The sequence below is a fragment of the Agelaius tricolor genome, unplaced genomic scaffold (assembly GCF_023055355.1).
Source record: "Agelaius tricolor isolate 1412-34295 unplaced genomic scaffold, bAgeTri1.0.p SCAF_1, whole genome shotgun sequence".
In the NCBI taxonomy this organism is placed as follows: domain Eukaryota; kingdom Metazoa; phylum Chordata; class Aves; order Passeriformes; family Icteridae; genus Agelaius; species Agelaius tricolor.
In genome coordinates this window covers 72,359,530-72,378,633 of record NW_027269261.1, presented here as the reverse complement: position 1 = coordinate 72,378,633, position 19,104 = coordinate 72,359,530, and the positions used below count along the sequence as shown (strand labels likewise).

General features: G+C 38.8%; 1 protein-coding gene across 9 annotated transcripts in view; it reads right to left on the bottom strand.

The window, feature by feature from the left end:
- The window catches only part of ITSN2 (intersectin 2), an 80,726-nt gene that overhangs the window by 45,456 nt on the left and 16,166 nt on the right, over nt 1-19,104 (bottom strand). For all 9 annotated transcript variants that reach the window (XM_071439680.1, XM_071439665.1, XM_071439718.1 and 6 more), the window contains exons 3-5: nt 3,702-3,794; nt 1,994-2,057; nt 361-524 (exon numbers count right to left, since the gene is read on the bottom strand). In XM_071439680.1, the coding sequence (XP_071295781.1) occupies nt 361-524; nt 1,994-2,057; nt 3,702-3,794 (321 nt within the window). The remainder of the gene's footprint in view (nt 1-360; nt 525-1,993; nt 2,058-3,701; nt 3,795-19,104) is intronic.

The following is a 19,104-nucleotide window of genomic DNA, read 5'->3' as shown; positions in this document are numbered from 1 at the left end:
TCTGACCTTTGCCTAAATTTAACTTTAAAACCCCCACGTATAAATACGTGACTGAGTAGGAGGAAGAAAAAAAAAAGATCACCAGTACAAAATGAGAGCCTGCAAGGCAGACAGTAGATGTGAGTGGCCTTTTTGTCAAAACTGAATAAATGTTTTTCTCTATTAAAAGGTTTTAAAGAATCAAATTTTCAAATATATCAAGAAAGTGACCCGGTGAATTTCCTAAATCAGAATATCCTTTTTTTCTTGTTTCACACTGATTCACTAAACTTTCATGGTCAGATTAATGCTTTTATTTGGCTGCAATTAACTGTGGTTTTTTTACCTCTGAACACTAAGTAATTATATATTCATAAGTACCAAAGCGAGCTGACATTAGTGGTGAAAACACTGGAGTTTGTTTCATGACAGGAGGGAGAACTGAAGGCAAGTGCTGTCCTTGCAATTTCAGCTTGATGAGTTTCATAGCTATAGAGAACTCCAGCTGATCCATTTTTCCATCCTTGTTCAGGTCCGAGAGCGTCCTTAAAACAAAACAAAATAAAATAAAATTAGAAAAGAAACAGAAATATAACATTTTTGGTCTATGAGAGGCTTTCCTACTAGATTTATTTACTGTTTTTTCACAGGAAAACAAGAAACTTACTGCAAAGTAAATTTTCAACTTAGGATAACTTTCTTACCTTTGAGAAGTTGGAGTACCCACTTCTGCAGAGTTCAGTTTTGAGGTTCCTATATATTAAACATGCAATTCCCAAGAAAGCAGGAAAGCTTTTGAGAAAGCAGAAGTCTCCTGCCCAGTGGATACAGTTGTTGCCTCTGCTGCAAGCCTCTGCTATGCTTTTCTTTATGCTCCCAGTCAGAATAATTATTTTAAATTAATCCTTGGTAAGGTAAGGAATTAATGCAAGAATCTGGAACAAGATGCAGGAGGATGCAGAAACCTCCTAAAGGGACCATACACTGCTATGAAAACTTCATTAATTCACAGTGGTGAATCAACCTCCCAGTGGTGCGGTTTTCTGAGCCTGATACTCACACTGTCTTCCTTCTCACAGTTCTCCAAATAAATACAACAGGAAATAGACACAACAGTGCATACATAACCTCAACATTTCTGGTCAGACAGATAATATGAAATTTTATTAACATTTAAGCATGCAAGGACCAAGCACAAGAACGTAAATAAAATTAGGAGAAAAAAAAAATCAGACTAATGTTAAGCTTCATTTTTCCTTTGATTCTGTTACTGCTCAGTACAAAACCCCAAGGCCCCACAGAAAAATCTCCCTGCCCCTCTTTTCTAGGCATTGAGGTTTAATGGTAAACATGGTGGTGATGCTGGTTTGACTTGATGATCCCAGAACACTTTTCTAACCTTAACAACTCTGTGATTCTAAGTTGCTGAAGGAAAAACTAACTTGCATTTAGTTATTTGCTTTAACATTTTTTCTTAAAGTTGTTCTTAATTATTATGAGCCTCCAGTATGTGTCTTTTAGCACACACATTCCAAACTGAGCACAGGATTCTAGTGAGGACTGAGGGGTTACAGAGAAGAAAACATTTCAAGTGTTGCACTCACCACATCTATGCTGTAAGGAACAGCACTTTTTCCAGTTCCTGTATTACAGCATTGCTTGGTAACTCACATATCAAAACTGTCCTTCTACTTTTTTTGTGACTTTAGATTTTTTTCTTGTCTTCTACTTTGCATACTTCAAGCCCTTAATATAGTTTAAAAATGCTGCATTCAGCATGATCCAATTTGAAATAACATCATTAGAAAGATGTAAAAATTACTGAGTTTTAATTAATTGCTGGTCCACATATGGGCTGAAACCTTCCTCTGTATTTAATAAAATTAAAACAATGACTCAGACAACACTTTCTACCTCAACTGAAAGCCTCTGTGAAACACAGCACAGCAAAGGTAGCATTTGAATACTATGAATATCCTATCTTAGAAAAAACAAACAATAAAGAATACCTTACCATATTTGAGCAAGGATTGAAGATGGCAGACCCGATTGCAAAAAAAAGGTACGTGCTTGATCACCTGTGATAAACAAAGAAAAAAAGACAGGCTTTTATACCAGAGACAGATTTCTGAGGAGCTCAGCATGCTCTTGGGGGATTAGGTTTTTGAAATAAACCCCCATGCTGGATGCCAAGCTTTCCAGGGCTTTTTTCCCAGCTTTTAACATTGGTGACAGTGATTGTCAGACATCCATGTATTCCATAATTCCCAACCTTTGCTCTGAGAAGTGATTTCAGATAGCTGTAAAAACTTTAACAGGTCACAAATTGATGGCTGCCAACATCTTAAAAGATGCATGGATTAAAAAATGAATGAAAATTTAGTCCTGCCCCAATTACTTATGCAGGAAAGGATAAGAATGCTGTTTCTTTTCTTCTCTATCCCATCTAACCTGAGCCAGTATTGTGTCTCTAGAAAAACTAGGAAAACCATCAAGTTCTAAGTAATATTCTTTTCTGTCAGACAACACCCACAATTTCAGTATTTCAGGAAGGGAATAGGAACTGTTGTGCAATCCCATACCAAGTTCCACATCAGTTGGTACACATACAAAGCAGGGACAGCGGTGTTTATGCCTACATCTGAGTGAATTACAGATGCTTAGAGCTAAGACTTCAAATTACTCTTTCAGCTCTCTCTTATATTCATACACAAGCTTTTATTTCAAGCATTTGCCAAATAAATAACAAAGCCCACAGATGCAGATGCAGGTAAGAGCCCAGATGTGGCCTGAGGGTAGTTCCTGGCACTGCACAGTTTCCAGCTGGAGGCAAACATCAACCTCCCAGTGCTGTCTGGCCAAAGCAGGAGTTAGGTGCCACTTAGCATGTTCCAAACAGACAACTTTCCACTCTCTCCTCAGTCCTTTCCAGCCCCAAAAGAGGAAAAGCAGGGCCAGTAGAGGAACTAGACAGGGCATTACTGCATAGCTGGGAAGGTAGGAGCTGTCAGGGCTGGTCCTTAGTGCCCAGCCACCCACCAAGAATGAGGCATTCTTAAATTAAGACATCTTTGCCAATGAAATTGGGTCTTGATATCAAAAGCAGATTTTAGATTTAAAACCTCCAAATTGTGAGGTGCATAGCAACGTGACCCAATTGTTTCAGAGGAGACACAGCTGAATGCAACTGGAACTGACAGCAGGCCCTGCAAAATGCCATTAGTCCACCCAGTCCCTGCTGAAGGCACAATGGCCCAAATTTCAAGCAGTTGCTAACAAGGACAAGCTGTCAGCATCCCTCTCCCTGCCTCCTCCTCCCAAACAAAGATGTCTAACAGCACAGCATTCTCTCCTCACACTGAGGAGAGCCACTTCTGCTGTGTCTGGTGTCACCTGCCAGAACAGCTACTGGAAGTGCTCCCTGGCAGCCTCCCACATAAGCACAAATTTCACCTGATCTTCTCTGGTTTCTGAAACTAGACAGAATGGCAGCACACAGTTGGTGGCTGCAGAAGTGACAGGGTTAAACAGAACAGCATTCCCGTGCCAGACTTGAGAGGAAAGCTTGTTAAGTTTACTAATAACCTGTGGCTGTTTGCCTGAAGAATATGGTGATTAGTCACACAACAAAGGGCTAGAAATAGGATGCAGTTCTAAAAGTGTTCTGCAGAGATAGGTATGCGTACACAGAAGTTAATGTGTAATGCAGAGCTCAGACCAACCTGTAATGAAACCTCCCGTGGGTTTAAGGCTATCAAACTGCTTGTCATGCTTGGCCCGCTCTTCAGAGGTGATGGCCCAGATGTTTGGCCCTCCTGGAAAAAAAAACCAAACCAAATCAACAAAAAGCCAGTGAACAACCAAATAGACTGAAAACTTTCAGAAATAAAGCACGTTACTTGCAAAATAAAAGCTTGGCTTTCTCAAGAGGCAAAGTTAGACACACCCAGCTCCTACCAGCTTGGCAAGGACGTTGTGCAACACAAACCTGCTTCCCAGATGTGCAACCCAGCTGAGACAATGCCCCAGCCAGACTGCTTCAGCCTGGCTTTCAAACAAGCTCTGTTGTCCTTCAGAGCTGGTGCAGAGCAGTTTCCTGTGGCTGCTGATTGTTTGCAGCCCGGGCAGGATGTGCCTCACCATCCCCTGTGTGAGCCAAACCCTCCCCTGGCTCTCTGGCGAACAAATGGCATTCAGCGTCACCCAGGTTCCCATGCACAGGGTTAGCACCCTCAAGGCTTACACTTGTCTTGGCAGCACTCTAAAAGCAAAATTGGGATGGCTAACAAAGAAATAATTTGGTTTTGTCTGACAAAGAAGTGACATTTTGGGTTGTTTTTTTTTTTTTTTTAAACAGCATGCAATGTCCACTTCACATTTTTCAATACTTAATGAAGAATAAAATATTACAGCCTGAGAGTAGGAATGAGAAGTTACAGGGAATAAATGTGTTTACAGTGCTGGTAATACCAGGCACAACCAGACAGACTTTCAGAAATGCTGCAACCTGCTGCATAAAGGTCAGGGTGTGCATCCTTTGCAGGAAAAGCAGCTTGCCAGAAATAATTTGGTTTGTTTTTTAAGTAAAAGGAAGTTTTAGTCAGGAAGTTCTTGACAAATATTTAATTTTTCAAATCAATGAATGCAAGAATTAGCCAAAATTCTGAATGGAACCACTCAAAACAGCATTAAAAGGTTATTACATGAAAAACACTTCTAAAATTACATTCTGCTGAGTATTACTACTTCCAAAGAACTGTTAATCTGTTCAAGTGTTTGTATTGCTCCCTAAAAGAGAGTCAAGGGAATAAATAATTCTTCTAATAAGATACTAACAACTTGCTTTAAAAGCCACAGTACTTGGAAAAAAAAAGTTAGCATAAAAGGCTTCCTCTTCCTACATAAACCTTATTTCAAAGCTTTGAATATCCAAAATTTCAAGAGGTTTTGCACTGTTTTTCAATGTGTAACAGCAAAGTGAAGGGACTAGGAGCTGATATACTTGCCAATACAGACACAGTAACAATGTTAATCATCTCTCATCTTTGTTTATCTATATAAAGAAATACATTTTCCAAAACAGACTTATTTTTTCCTCTTAAGAAGGTCCTGTCAAAACTGTATTTCTCCTTGCATGTGTACAGATTTAATTCTTTACCCTTGCTTCCTTAGTAGAGGAAAAAAAAAATAGTTAAAAAGACCAAAACAAAGCAGAAACTCACTGGGGAGATTTATAACAGAAAATATATGAGGGCATTAGGATACAACCTCTACACACCTGAATTTGTAGTTTTGCTTCTCTCTCTTGAGGATATACCTTTTTTTTTTAGTGTGGCGTCAATGAAAGAGTCTTTTTGCTGGTTACATGTGAAATTGCACTTCAAGAATACCTCTCTTTTTTCTTCTGATTAAATAAGTATAAATAAATCTAGATTAGATATTGATAATAAAGTGAAGTAAATCTGAATCAGATGCCTAGAAGTCAACGGGCACTGTAAGCATTACTGCAAGACACTAATGAGGACAACTTACACCCTGAGGCAAAAATTAGAGCAGCAGTTAGATTTCTTTATAGTGCTAATTTTAAGCTAGAAATGGGAAGTGCTTAAGATGTCGTTGTGATTATAGAAATTATCTCGAACAGATGAAAAAATGCTCCTAAAGCTTCCAGCAGCAACTTCAGAGAGATTGACTATTTTTTTGAAGACAAAATATTAAAAGCATTACATTTTCCTTCTATTAAATACCACTGTTTGAACATCTTTTGAAGCAGGTAGCTGCAACACTTCTCAGCTTTTTAAAATCAATGACAGAATGATTAAGACCACCATAAAATAATCACATGGTCAGTGGCTACAGAGTGATAAAAACACAGTAACAATTTCTTGACTGGAGTTATGACCATCACCGTGGCCCCTCTAGAGAACCCAATTTACATTGTAAGGCAACTTTTGTTTACATAAGCAGTTTCTTACTTATCTCTCACAGATTGAGCAAGAAAATGGCAATCAACCTTGAAAATCTCACATATTTCTGTATTCAAGAGTTGCTTTACTATCTGGTAAATTATATTTCCTCTCCAATTATGAAATTCAGCATTCTACACAGCATTGTCTCAAATGTGCTAAAACCTTGCATGTCAGCAAATCCCCAAATTCACACCTGTAGCTGCATGATGATTAAAATCTCATTTAACAAAGTGATTCAAGATCCACATTCACCCTTCATTCTCATTTTTGCTTTCCTTAACACACCCAAGAACGCTGCTCTTTTTTGCACACTTGGTATTTGGCAAGTATTTTGGTATTTTATCTCTGGACCTACATCTTCAAGGTCCTTTCTGTTCCATGCCTGTGACTCTGTGGTTCAGTCCAACACCCCTGCAAGGAGCAGGAACATCCTTATCCAGCCCAGGCTGCTCAGAGCCTCATCCAGCCTGGCCTGGGACACTCCCAGGGATGAGGCAGCCACAGCTTCTCTGGGCAGCCTGTGCCAGGGCCCCACCACCCTTGTAGGAAAATTCTACCTTACATCTATTTGAAATCTACAATTTTTAATTGAAAACCATCACCCCCCCTTCTCCTGTCTCAACAGGTCCTGCTAGAGCATTTTTCCCCACCTTTCTTATAGGCTTTCTTTAAGTACTAAAGAGCCCAGAAAGGTCTCTCTGGAGCCTTCTCCAGGTTGAACAACCCCAAGTTTCTTGCAAGTATAAATTTTATTTTAAAAAATTAATCTTTGACTAAAACCACATTATTATATCAACAAATGCTTCTACAGCCTTCCACTACAGTCCTAGTGAGTCAGTGCAAGCAGCTGTCATGGAACAGTGATAACTACAAATATTACCAAAAGCACTTTGTGGGAATGTTTCAGGGAACTGAAAACACCAACCTGCTATTAAATATTGAATTTATTTTCAACAGTAAGAAAAATTTCAGATTCTCACTTTCCCTAAGGACAGAGACTGAGAGCCTTACTTTTTTGGTGATTAATTCCATAAAGATATGCTCTCTGATGGTTTCTTTATAGGCATGGAAGAAAATGCAGTAAGTCTTAAAATCCAATGTATAAAAAACCAGAGTTTTAAAAATATAAATATTCATAGCAGGAATTAGGATCTAGAGAACAGCACACTTTTAAGTCAGCACACCACTCCCAGTGAAATTTTAGTGCTTGTCTATAACTGAAGAAAGGCCCAGAAAATTAAGTTTTATCCTAACATCACTTGAGAGGGTGTCTGCCATCTGCAGCCTGAACTAGAACAGGTCATTGTTTTCTGAATAGAGGTTAGTAACTGTTGGACAATGAAAGTATTTGTGTAAAATAATAATTAAAAAAAAATTAAAAACCCATTGCTTCTGGTAGGGATCCACAGTGAATGCAGTCAAACCCCACCCACACTTATTATTTAAAGGTTTCACTGGTTTTTTTCAACTCCCACCCCATATGCCACAGAAACAAGATAAACAGCACAGCACAAGAGGGAAGGCTAAAGAACTGTCAATGATTGTATTTAGCTAATCAGGTGCTCACAGCACTTTTGATGGTGCCCTTGGTGACACAATTAAGAAAAGTAAAATTTGTGTACAGAAAAGCTCATATGAAGATTTCTCAAAAGCTCATATGAAGATTTCTCAAAATATCATGTGAAAACACCATACCAGTCTATCTGAAATAAACACTTTCAACAATGGGACTCACAAGGTCTTGGCAATTCCACAAAGCACATCACAGCACAATTCTCCAAAGTAATTGTTGTATTTACCTATCTAGTACAACGAAGACCATCACAAAAACTCAGCCAAAATTAGTCTGCAACTCAGTTCTCCTGTGCCATCACCATCAAATCATGCTACAATATTCACAAATACTGTGTTTGCTACCCAAAACAACCACAAGTGGTAAAAATGGACACTCAGTGCAACTGCTGAGAGAAGTTACACTGCCTGGTTTACACACAGCCACGTCCTGGGCATGCTGTGATGAAGGGAAGATATTCCTTTCCTGGGAAAGGCAAAACTACAGGAGGAGTCAAACATCTGCCACCCAAGATGTATCATCCAAACTGATGTGGCTTAGCTCAGCCATTTTTTGCACTAACACACCTTCAGTTCCAGGGTTGAGAAATGTCTTGCCTGTAAACCAGATCCAATGAACTCTGCATAGAGAAATTGCTGTTCTTCTTCCATCCACATGGCCCAGTCCTCACTCATGGCAAGTCATGAATCACAAACCAAACTGCAGGGTCTGCTCCTCACAGCCCTCTCTGACCACAGGATGGGCAAGAGGCAGGAATCTCCTTGATGGAGCAGTGCTGAACTTTTGGCTGCCCAAGCAGCAGTGAGCTACAATGTGTAAAATCAGATTTTACAGATCAGTTCCCCACCAGAAATCAAAATACAGTTGCTACTACATGCTCCCATGAGAGGCTTTGCTGCTGACAAGGAATAGTACATTACTTTTCTGACTCAGCTTAAATTTTCTGGACATTTTCGACATCTAAGTCATTTTTCCCAACTGTAGCTGATAAAATTTTGGAGGAGAAAAACAGTGCAATCTCTCTGACAAGAAGATATTAATTCATTATTCTTCAAAACAGAGTACTTTAGAATCTTACAACTTCATACATGAAGCCAACACTGTATTTGACTACCCTGCATTTTTAGGAATCAAAACTCAAGACATGGTGAACCAGAGAGATTTTCCCCACAAAGATTTTGCCTAGAACAGAGTAACTACTGTCTTCACCTGCTCTTTTTGCTCATGAAAAACCACAAGTCTATCTTAGTAAGACTTCTGGAAGACAGAGGCCAAGTTTTCTTTCTTTCCTAGAGAAGGCTGGTACTTTCAGAGAAGACAATAAATGTCAGCACTGGCAATTGTTTTCAATATCCAATATTGGAAACCTGGACTTCACATCCAGGTATGCCTCCACAGATTCCCTACTCCAAAACAGAAAACCAACACTGAAAAGTCCTTTACTTGCCCACTCCAAAACTCCACAACACACTCAAGAGTTCAATGTCACGTGTGGAACCTGCCCCTGTGGGATGACAAAGACCCAAACACCCAAAGCTAAACACACTTTGAACTTCACTCTCAAGACTTCTCTGAAGATGAGAAAATACAGATAGACCTCCCTTTCATGTAACAGGTATTTCTGCAATTCCATGTGGCAGCACTCACAGTTTTCTATTATTGGAAACTAGTGACTATGCTGTTGATTTGATATCTTCAGTTCCTTTAAGTTCATTTTAAATAAAATACACCTCTTTAGGTGAGAGAAGGGAGGTCTGCTTATGGCAGGATCACAGCATTTCAGGAAAGCTCCAGAAATGTCTTTACAGCATTGCATCAGACAGATAACTTTCTGAATAAAATAAAGGACTTGCTTTGATGGGCTGCCAACATCAAAAGGGAAACAAACACTGTTCTTCCCTTAAAACAGTAAATCACCATTGAAAGAGAGGGGAGAAAAGAAAGTGCAGCCATAGAAGAAAAGTAAATAGAATTGAAAATGCTCAGTTAAGACCTCTGCCACTGGTTAGTCCTGCCCATAGGCAAAGGGTACAGAGAGAAAAGCAAGATAACTGATAAGGAAAAACCATAACACATTTCTCACATTCTCCAGAATATCTCTGTTTCTCACTCACAGGCATTGCTTGTTTTTCTCTAATAAAAACTATGCTCCTATGACCTCCAAAGTTAATTAACTCCATAGAGATAATAAACCTAAAATGAAAGAGCATTCCTTGTACATGAAAGTCATGAGGATCATACCATCACCTCTGTAACCATCAAAAAAACTAGCATGAAGCTTCATAATGACCTTAAATAAATATTTATCCCTGTGTTTAAAGAGAGGGAAATTTCAGCACAGACATGCAGCAACGTGCCTCAAGCTGTATAACAAGGGGTTTTCCTTAATGCAACCAGCAATCACATTACAGTCTCCTATTAGGAGCCTCCAGAGACTTGTCTAGTCTAGGACATATTTGGATTAATCTAATAATTCCAGTCTTTCTGTGTTTGCAGATAAGTTTACCACAGAGGCATTTATCACAGATTTGATTTAACACTCCCAACTGAGATGTTGAATCAGGCTTCTAATTTTTCCTCGGTGGTGAGTAAACACTCCAGGAGTCTGAAAATACACAGAACATTTTACCATTAGTCTGAATTTGAGATTCTTTATCAGTGTTATTGCTATTTTCAATATTTGCTTTTCTCCTTCACTGTTAATTCCATATCTCTAACAGGAGAAAAATTACTAATAATCACCATTTATCCTTATTTAGGTGTGCTAATGTGTATGAACTGCTGCTGTGGAGGCTTTGGGTCCATCCCAAAGCATCACCTGCTGTTCCTTGAGGTTTGCACCTGCTCTTCTCAGCTTCCACAATCTCAGGCCATCACAATACATACATTAATCCCCAATTACTCATCCTACCAGAAATACTCCATGGAGGCTCTCATTTTTATTAAGCAACACCAAGGCAGCTGCCAGAGGAAAAGCGTATCTATTTCTGTGCTTAACTGTAACTTCAGCAACTTCTTTTTGTGTGCACATAGATAAAAGGAAAAATTTGTAGCTAAAGAATGTTCAGTACAGGGAAACGTGATTCTCCTTCAATTTTGTAATGTCTACATTTACAAGAATTGTGCCCACTGAAGCCAAGAGAATTTTTAAAGATTTTCAAGCACCTCTTGCACAGCTGGCACCTGCAGACAGGTTGTTAAATAGTGTCAGGCACATGCAAGGCTACAAGATTTGGCCAAGAAAAGTTTGTCTAATTGTAGAGCAAAGTTACAGAAATGGGGACAAAGCAACAACAGCCACATTGCATTTTTAGAGTACAATTAATATTCTTTGCATTATGTACAGAATTTCCAGATATGTGGTACACTGGGAACTCTCAGGTTGGACAGCTCACTGAAATCAAATACTGAGTTTGTTTAAACTATCCACTTGCTCCTGTGAGATGTGGTGCAGAATTCTGCCTGGAGATCTTGTCACTGGCAGCCCCCACTCTGCTACACAAAATCCATCCATAAAGGAGGAACATCAGAACACAGGACACCCCGTGCCACACAGTGATCCCAATGTAGAAATATAATCCATGCTTTCAGGAGGAGTATAGTCCCTAAAACAATTTAGAGATACATAATAGTGTAATCCATGCTAACAGTATAGATCCAATTCTTTTCTGAACTCTACAGCACACTTGGCTATTCCAAAGCACTTAAAGTATCAGTTTATAATAGCAGGATAGTATTTCTATACTTTATAAATATCACAGAATCTTTTCACTTATTAAGGCTATCCATTTTCAGAAGATAATTTTTTATTAAATTATTGCCAATTCCACTGAAGCACTAAAAAAAAGGGAACAAAAAAACCCAAAAAACCACCAAAAAAACAAAACAAAAAAACCCAAACAACCAAATAACAAAAAAACCACACCACCCTCAACAACAACAACAAAAAAACTACAACAAGGAAGAAAAATCATGAAAAACAAAACAAAAAAAAAAAGTAAAGTTTCATTAATGGTCCACTAATGTAAAAGTATATCAGGAAATGTGGGCTAGAAATGTGTATAAACTATTCTGAACTGCAAATTAATATGCTACCCTTTACACAAGTTTTCTGTAAAGTTTTTGACAATTCATTCTATAGTGTGTTTTTTAAGTTTCATTGAAGCAAGTTTCCTACATCTCATCAAAAAGTGCAATCACTGTAAAACACAATGTTGGTAAACTCATGTTTTGTTCTTAAAAGTTAATTAACTTTGTCTTTCCTTACATGAAGACGTTGGCACACAGAGCTGGGCTTAACCTAAGCCTTTGCCAGATTTAGATTCAATACCAGCAATTAATATAAAATTATTTTCTGCCCGATTCTGGAGAAACAATGGCAGTGAAACCAACCATAGTTGCTGAGTTACACTGCTGCAGCACATGAAACAAGCCCATTCTTTTAGCCTGACAGCTCTGTCTGTGCCCAGAATCACAGAACCACAGAGTCATTTAGGTTGGAAAAGACCTTTAAGATCATGGAGTTCAGCCATCAACCCAGCACTGCCAAGCCCAGCACTAAACCATGTCCCTCAGTGCCACATTTACAGGTCTTTTAAATGCCCACAGGGATGATGACTCCAGCACTGCCCTGGGCAGCCTGTCTAATGCTTGACAACCCTTTCAGGAAAGAAATTTTTTCCACTATTCAATCTAAATCTCGCCTGGTACAACTTGAAGCCACTTTGCCTTGTCCTGTCATTTGTTACTTGTGAACAGAGCCCAACCCCACCTGGCTGTCCCCTCCTGTCAGGAGCTGTGCAGAGCCAGAAGGTCCCCCCTGAGCCTCCTTTTCTCCAGGCTGAGCCCCTTTCCCAGCTCCCTCAGCTGCTCCTCATCAGACCTGTGCTCCAGAGCCTTCCCAGCTCCATTCCCTTCCTTGGACACGCTCCAGCCCCTCAATGTCCTTCCTGAACTGCACACAGGATTTAAGGCGCATCCTCTCCAGTGCCCAGCACACAGGAATGGTCATTTTCCTAAACCTGCAATTCATACTTTTGGATGGATTTTAGAAATGGTAAGAAGAGAGGAAAAAAGTCACACCAACAAGAGTCTTTCCAATGGAAGGTATGAAAAGGTCAAGTAAGCAATATTATCATGGCATAATATAATCATACTTTGCTAAATTCTCCAGCTTTAAGCCCTGCCTCCATTTGCTTTTAAGGTGAGCAAACTTCCAGCTGACAGAATCCATGGCTCTCCTTCCCAGCCTGACACAGGAGATTGAAGGGATGCTTACCCTTCAGTTAAGGACAAGTCAGAAGCTTTTTCGAGTAAACTCATCAACCTGTATTGTAACAAAGCCTTCCAGGAGAAAAATAAAAATTTTTAGTTACCATGTTTGTGGAAAAAGATCACCAGAGCTTAGACAAAATATTTCTAATCCTGGAAACTGATGCTTTATGCTGCTGCTGCTCACCAGCATTCACAAAACAACCCTATGACTTAATTAAAATTTTACAAAAGAACAATTTGTTTAATTATTGTCTAGCAAATCTCTGTGGAGTGCAGCAAAACTAATAAGATTCAGGTGAGTTTCCATCTGTGGCAGCCAATAAATCTTTCTGCACCAGGAGAAATGCAGGCAGTAAAAATACCAGGGAAGAGGATGCAAAGTGAACCTTGAAATTAGGTGTGGTAAAGGAAATTATTCTCCCATGAAGACATACACTGACAAGATCAGAACAGAATTCTGTTTCAAGAATATTAGGTCCTTTCCTACAGTAATTTTTGTAGTTCTCATCACTATCTGGCCATTAGACTAAAAACCACATTTCTGGGTTCTCAGAGCTGAGGAGGAAGTCTGGGACCAGGAGGAAGGCTGATGGGTTATCTTTGCAATGAAGAACTGGGACACAGACTTGAAAGAGGAGAGGAAAACAGACGAACAAAAAAAAAAATTCCCAAAAAATTACACAGGAAGGGTGGGATAGAAGAAAAAACGAAGAGGCATTTCCTGAATGATCTTGGAATAAAATAAAAATAGGAGATAATTCAGGAAACAAAACACAGTAACAGTCCTTCCAGCAGAGACTGAATATCCCCCCAGCTGATATCCCAGCACAGTGATAGTGTGAGCCAAGCATGTGGTGGTGCTGCTCCAGGATGTCTCCTCAGCCCCAGCACAGCTCCTGAACCAGAGAACTGCCTCATTACTAGAAGGAAAATCCACCTATCTCTAATGATTTAAGGAATCCAAGACCTTTTGTCATCCACAGCTTCCTACAGCTTACACTGTTTTATCTGACACAGTGCAAAGTGCTCTGTATGACTGAGATCTATGGTACTTTCATCTGATACTGGATAATCCTTGTGTTAGCAGAGAGTAATTACCATTCCCTTGCCTGAAAAACAATGGATGACCTTGGGAAGGTGACATCTGTATTTTCCACCATCCCCACCCTTTCATTTCCAAGCTGAAATGTCCTAGTCAATTCAATTAATCCACATATAGAAGCTGTTCTGTATCTTTAATCATTCTTGTTACCCTCTCTTTGTAACTTCTAGTCCTGGCAGAAAGAAAAAATGAAGGGAAAATGAAGGAAACACAAAGGAAACAGAAGCAAGAATAAGAGAGTTTGCTCAAACAGTTCTCCTTAGAAGGATAAATTACTAATTAGTAGAACCTGCCAACTATATCCAGCACACATACAATATTACTTTCCTAGCACACAGGGGGGGTTGATTTGAAATATAATAAATTTAAAACTGCTTCATTTATGTTCATACAACCATTGGTTTATATGATATCATATCATATCAGTTTATATCATATCATATCATACATACATATATATATATAAATATCAGTTTATATCATAGTCCCTAATCCTGCCTTGCCAGCAGGCTCACAGGGACAGTTATGGGCTAGAATTTGGAACAGAATTCTTCCCTGGGTATTGCAGTTGTTACAGTTTCTCAGTTGCCAGAAACCACTGATTTAGCAAGCCTCTCGAGCCAAAAAAACCCCCAAAGGGAAAGGAAAAAAAAAATGCAGCAACCATTTAATAGCCATGGCACAAATCTTTCCTCCTCAAGTTTTGATTCCATGGTTCCAAAAGATCTTAAAGACAGTGAGTCCTAAAAATGAGTTGTAAGTTGTTCACCGTGTCAAACAAACTACCAAACCAACAAACAAACCCATTTTCTTCTGCTAGCCTTAAACTCAATAATTTCCCTACATATAATGTTGCTTTGCAGCTATGAAAAAATACAGTGAATATTCCTTCCCTTGTTAGCATTTTCTATACTGTTATGGCTTTACAGGTTTTTAGCTGTCTCTAAAAAACAACCTAAACTATCCTTAGCTGTCTCTAAACTAAACTAAGCAACTCTCATCCGTTAGTCTCACTTAGCACAGGAGCCACAATCTCTCTGTGGCCACCTTTTTCACAGGTGTCCTTACTTTGAGTTTATTTCCTTTTGTGTAACAGATTCTGGCAGCTATAGAGTGGACCATTTCCAGAAAAGGGAGCTTGGTGAATGTTATCTTCAGGCCAGGTTAAAAAGGACTGTCTGTGTATTTCTTAATCCAATCTGAATACAGAGTACATAAGAAATAAGGGGAGAGACTCTGCTGGCCTTCCAACCCACATCATCTCCATCAGAAACAGTTTATACACTAACTCACACCTGTAAATTTTATTTCCCCAAGCCTGAGGATGTCCTGTGAGACACTGAGCTACAGAAGCACTATTATTTGTTTCACCAAATTTCACATGTAGCTGGTAAGAAAAAATAAGTGTACCCTTTTCAGTACAGTTATACAAGTATCAACACACACTGTAGCAGGTGCAGAGCTTCACAGCAGTGAAACCAGGACTTTTCAGGAAAGATCTGTTTCCTACAGAAACAACTGTGCTGCAGAGATCATGGTTCAATGCTAAATCATGGTTATGAGAAGAAATGCAGGAGAAAATGTCGGTGCATAATTTAAAAATATACCACGTCTTATTTATATTTACATAGATATAAAAACTTTTAAGCAAATTACTTCAGGAAGAAGTAAAAGAGCAGCAAAAGTTCTTGATATTCATTTAACCTTACCTGTTTTTGAGACTTGCATACAGAGAACCTCACATCCAACTAAAGCACAAATGTTTTTAGCTTATTAAAACACCTTCTCTGAAGATGGCCTGTATGAATGCTAGTCCCATGGCCACTGACATTCTTTCAGCTTTCCAGGGTTTCACCCCTTGCAGCTCACTCAGTGATGGTTTAAAGCTACTGTCCCGTTGTCAGAAAAACAACAGATGTCCCAAAGAACTGATGCAGTACACTGGAAAGCCTGAACACACAAGATTCCTAATTAAAGTAATAGGCATTATATAAATATATCTGACAGACCACAATGCCTGAAAAATGTGTTTGTTCTTGCCATTATAATTAGTGGGCTAAACCTGAACTCATTCTGCCAATACTGATTAGTATTGTCTGTGGCCTGCTCAAAGTGATGATCACAGATGATTTGGAATTTAGTAGATGTTTAGATGGTGCCACTTCACACAATGCTCATCAACCCTAAATTGCAACAATCACATGAAGTGGCTTATCAGAGTAATGTATTTCACCATCCTGGGAGTTAAACCTTCAAGGAAATGAACATTTTAACAGTCAAAGCACTTTGAAACTTGGCCATGTATTAGATTTATGTTATCTCAACTAAGCCTTCAGCCTTCTGCTCCATTTTGGGAAAGTATTTGTAGATTTTCTTCTGTTTTTTTTGTTTAGGGTTTTATATGCTTTGAAGAAAAAACATCAGGAAGTCTCTCTGACATCCAAAATGAATAAAGAAGCTTACATTATTGTATTAGTGTTCCAGACAAAAACCATCCTGGGTTTCCCACTCAGTGAAAACTTACCTTATAAAAGCTAACACATGATAATAACAAAATGAAATCTTAGCAAGACAAAACTATAGGCCTAAAGTAAGCTAACAGGTCAAGATCTAACACTAATCTTCATTATTATCTAATTCTTCATTACATTTTAGGAGCACCGGATTGGAAGGGACTTCCAAGGTCACCATGTGCAGACTGCTGCTTCTCTAAGAAACTCTAATACATTAATTCCTTCCTAAAATGCAAGTTCTGCCTTAAGGCATTCAGATTTCCTCCTTGACCATGGTCCAGAATGTCACTGCTGACAGAACCATTCCCATTTCCAGATCAACTGCATCAACAGCTGCTTCATCTCCACTTACCCCTGTGCTAACACTGTACTTAAACACAAGTTTGTTTCCCTCCTTAATGTTGTTCTTCCTTGTAAGAAGAAATAAAGAGCAAATTTATTTACTGAGTAGAAAATGCAATAAAATTAAAATTTAAACCCAAACCAAAACAGTAAGCTTTTATCTGGGCAGGTTAACAAAGGCAACCCCTTTATTCTTTCTCAGCACTTTAATTAATTACACTGAAGCCCAGCTTTGTATCTATTTTACTTCCTGGGTTCTTTTGCCCCCCTCTTAAGCAGATAACCCAAATTCTGCCCTCTAACCCACAACATGCCTCACCAGGGCCTGAAGCAAAACACACAGCACTCCTGATTTCATCCACCACATTTTAGGATGCATTTCCTTTCCCTCAAATCACATAATTACTACGTGATCCTCTAACACATCCGGTTTCTTCCTCGTTAGTCACAGCCAGCACACAGCAGAAATTCTTCTAGCCCATAATGGTATGGCTAAAAAGCTATTTGAAGTCAGCACAGCAGAAATGTGATGAAATTTAACCAATGATATGCAGCCCATACTGTATAATTCTGGCTAGAAAATTACTACAGAGTTTGTCATCTTCCAATTTAACCAGCATATGTTTTCTTTTTACCGATGATATTGCCATAAATAACCACTAAGACTGGCATCATGATAAAATCCAAGACAAATAACATGACTACCACAGTCTGCTCTAAAACTTGCATTCTCTTTCCCTTTTAGCCACTTATTTCTCTAATGAAATCCAACCATGGGATCTGTTACATGTTTTCTACAAAACTCAGGTATTGAAGAAGGCACAAAGTGCAACATTCCCTTGTTAAAACCCATTTCCATTTACTCTATTTAACATACACCTCCATTTTTTCCTTTTAAGATCTCCTCTTACATCCTCCATGTGAATCATATTATGTTCACAATTAAATATAAATAAGACACCTTGTATTCTGAAACCCTACAGCACTATTTCTGACTTACAAGATTAAAGAAAACATATAATATGGCAGACACACGGGAAATCCAATTTTTTGCAGGGTGTGACAGTGGAAGATAAACACCCCTCTGACTTGAGCATATGAATTTTGCTCCATATCAACTGACACCACTGCCCGCACCAAGAGGAAGCTTTAATTCATAAATAAAGACAGAGAAAATATTTGCTCTTGTCTTACAGTTTCTTTCCCTTTGCTACTTTTAGATGGGAGAACAAGTTCTGATATTTGTTTTGCAAGGTCTAATTCAGCTTTGTGTCTTTATCTACACTTGTTGACATTCAAGTCTACAGTTTCCATATCTACAGTGCACACAAGGTGAAGAGTCAGGTTGCACTCAAGCAGCTTTTAATTGAACTCTGATGACCAGAGTTGATCCTAATTCAAAAGCATTCAGACTGCAAAGCTTGAGACTGACTTTTCTAAAGAGAAGGTGCAGCAGAACCTGTTGGTGAGTGTTTTGCCCTTGACACCTCACAGAACCCCTTCATGTCTGCTGTAGTCTCCAACACACCTAAGTGTGAAGACACAAAATTCTATTCACAGCAGCACAAAATCCAGTCTTACTTATGAAGGTTTGGAAGCACATGAATTGAGTTACAACTATTACTTTCTACACCTCAGTTTATCAGAGATTTTCCTGCTGGACCACAGAAAATTTATATCGAAAGGAAACAGGTGGTAGAAGGGAAGAGAAATGGCAAATAAAAACATAAACAAAAAAAAGCACAGCCCAAAAATTCCAATGGTACTTAAGTAAACAATGTGAAAGATACTGATCAGCAAATACTGCTTTCCTTGTTCCAGGTGGTCCCTTAAGATTAAATCTCCCCAAAACCAAGATCCATCAGCATGGGTATCAAACCCTGAACAAATCTGGCCTACAGAAGAAGGAAGGAGAGTTAGAAAAGAAACATCTTGCAACTCCTCTCCAGCTGGAAAGAACACACCCCATGGCAGTGAAGGTTACTTCTTGCAGTGACAAAGGCAGCAATCACTGAGACAAACTAGATGGAAGTACATTTTAACCTATTAAAGGTTTTTTCCTTTTAAGTGTCTTTTGCAGTTAGTATATTAACTCTTTCTTTAGAAACACAGTTGCTGAAGTTGTTATTTAGTGTAACAAAATGCCATTTCCAAAAGCTTTTGCAAGACTTGGGGCAGACTCCTAAGCAAGCTTTGTTCAGATGGAGAACTGTTTGTAAGAAGAATCAACTACTATAAACTGGGTTTGTATTATCATTTTGACAGGAATAATGACCAATATTCAAGCAGTTACAGTTACAGGATAGAACTAAACTCTCAGTAGGGTATCCTCAATCTTGTTTGCTGACTGGG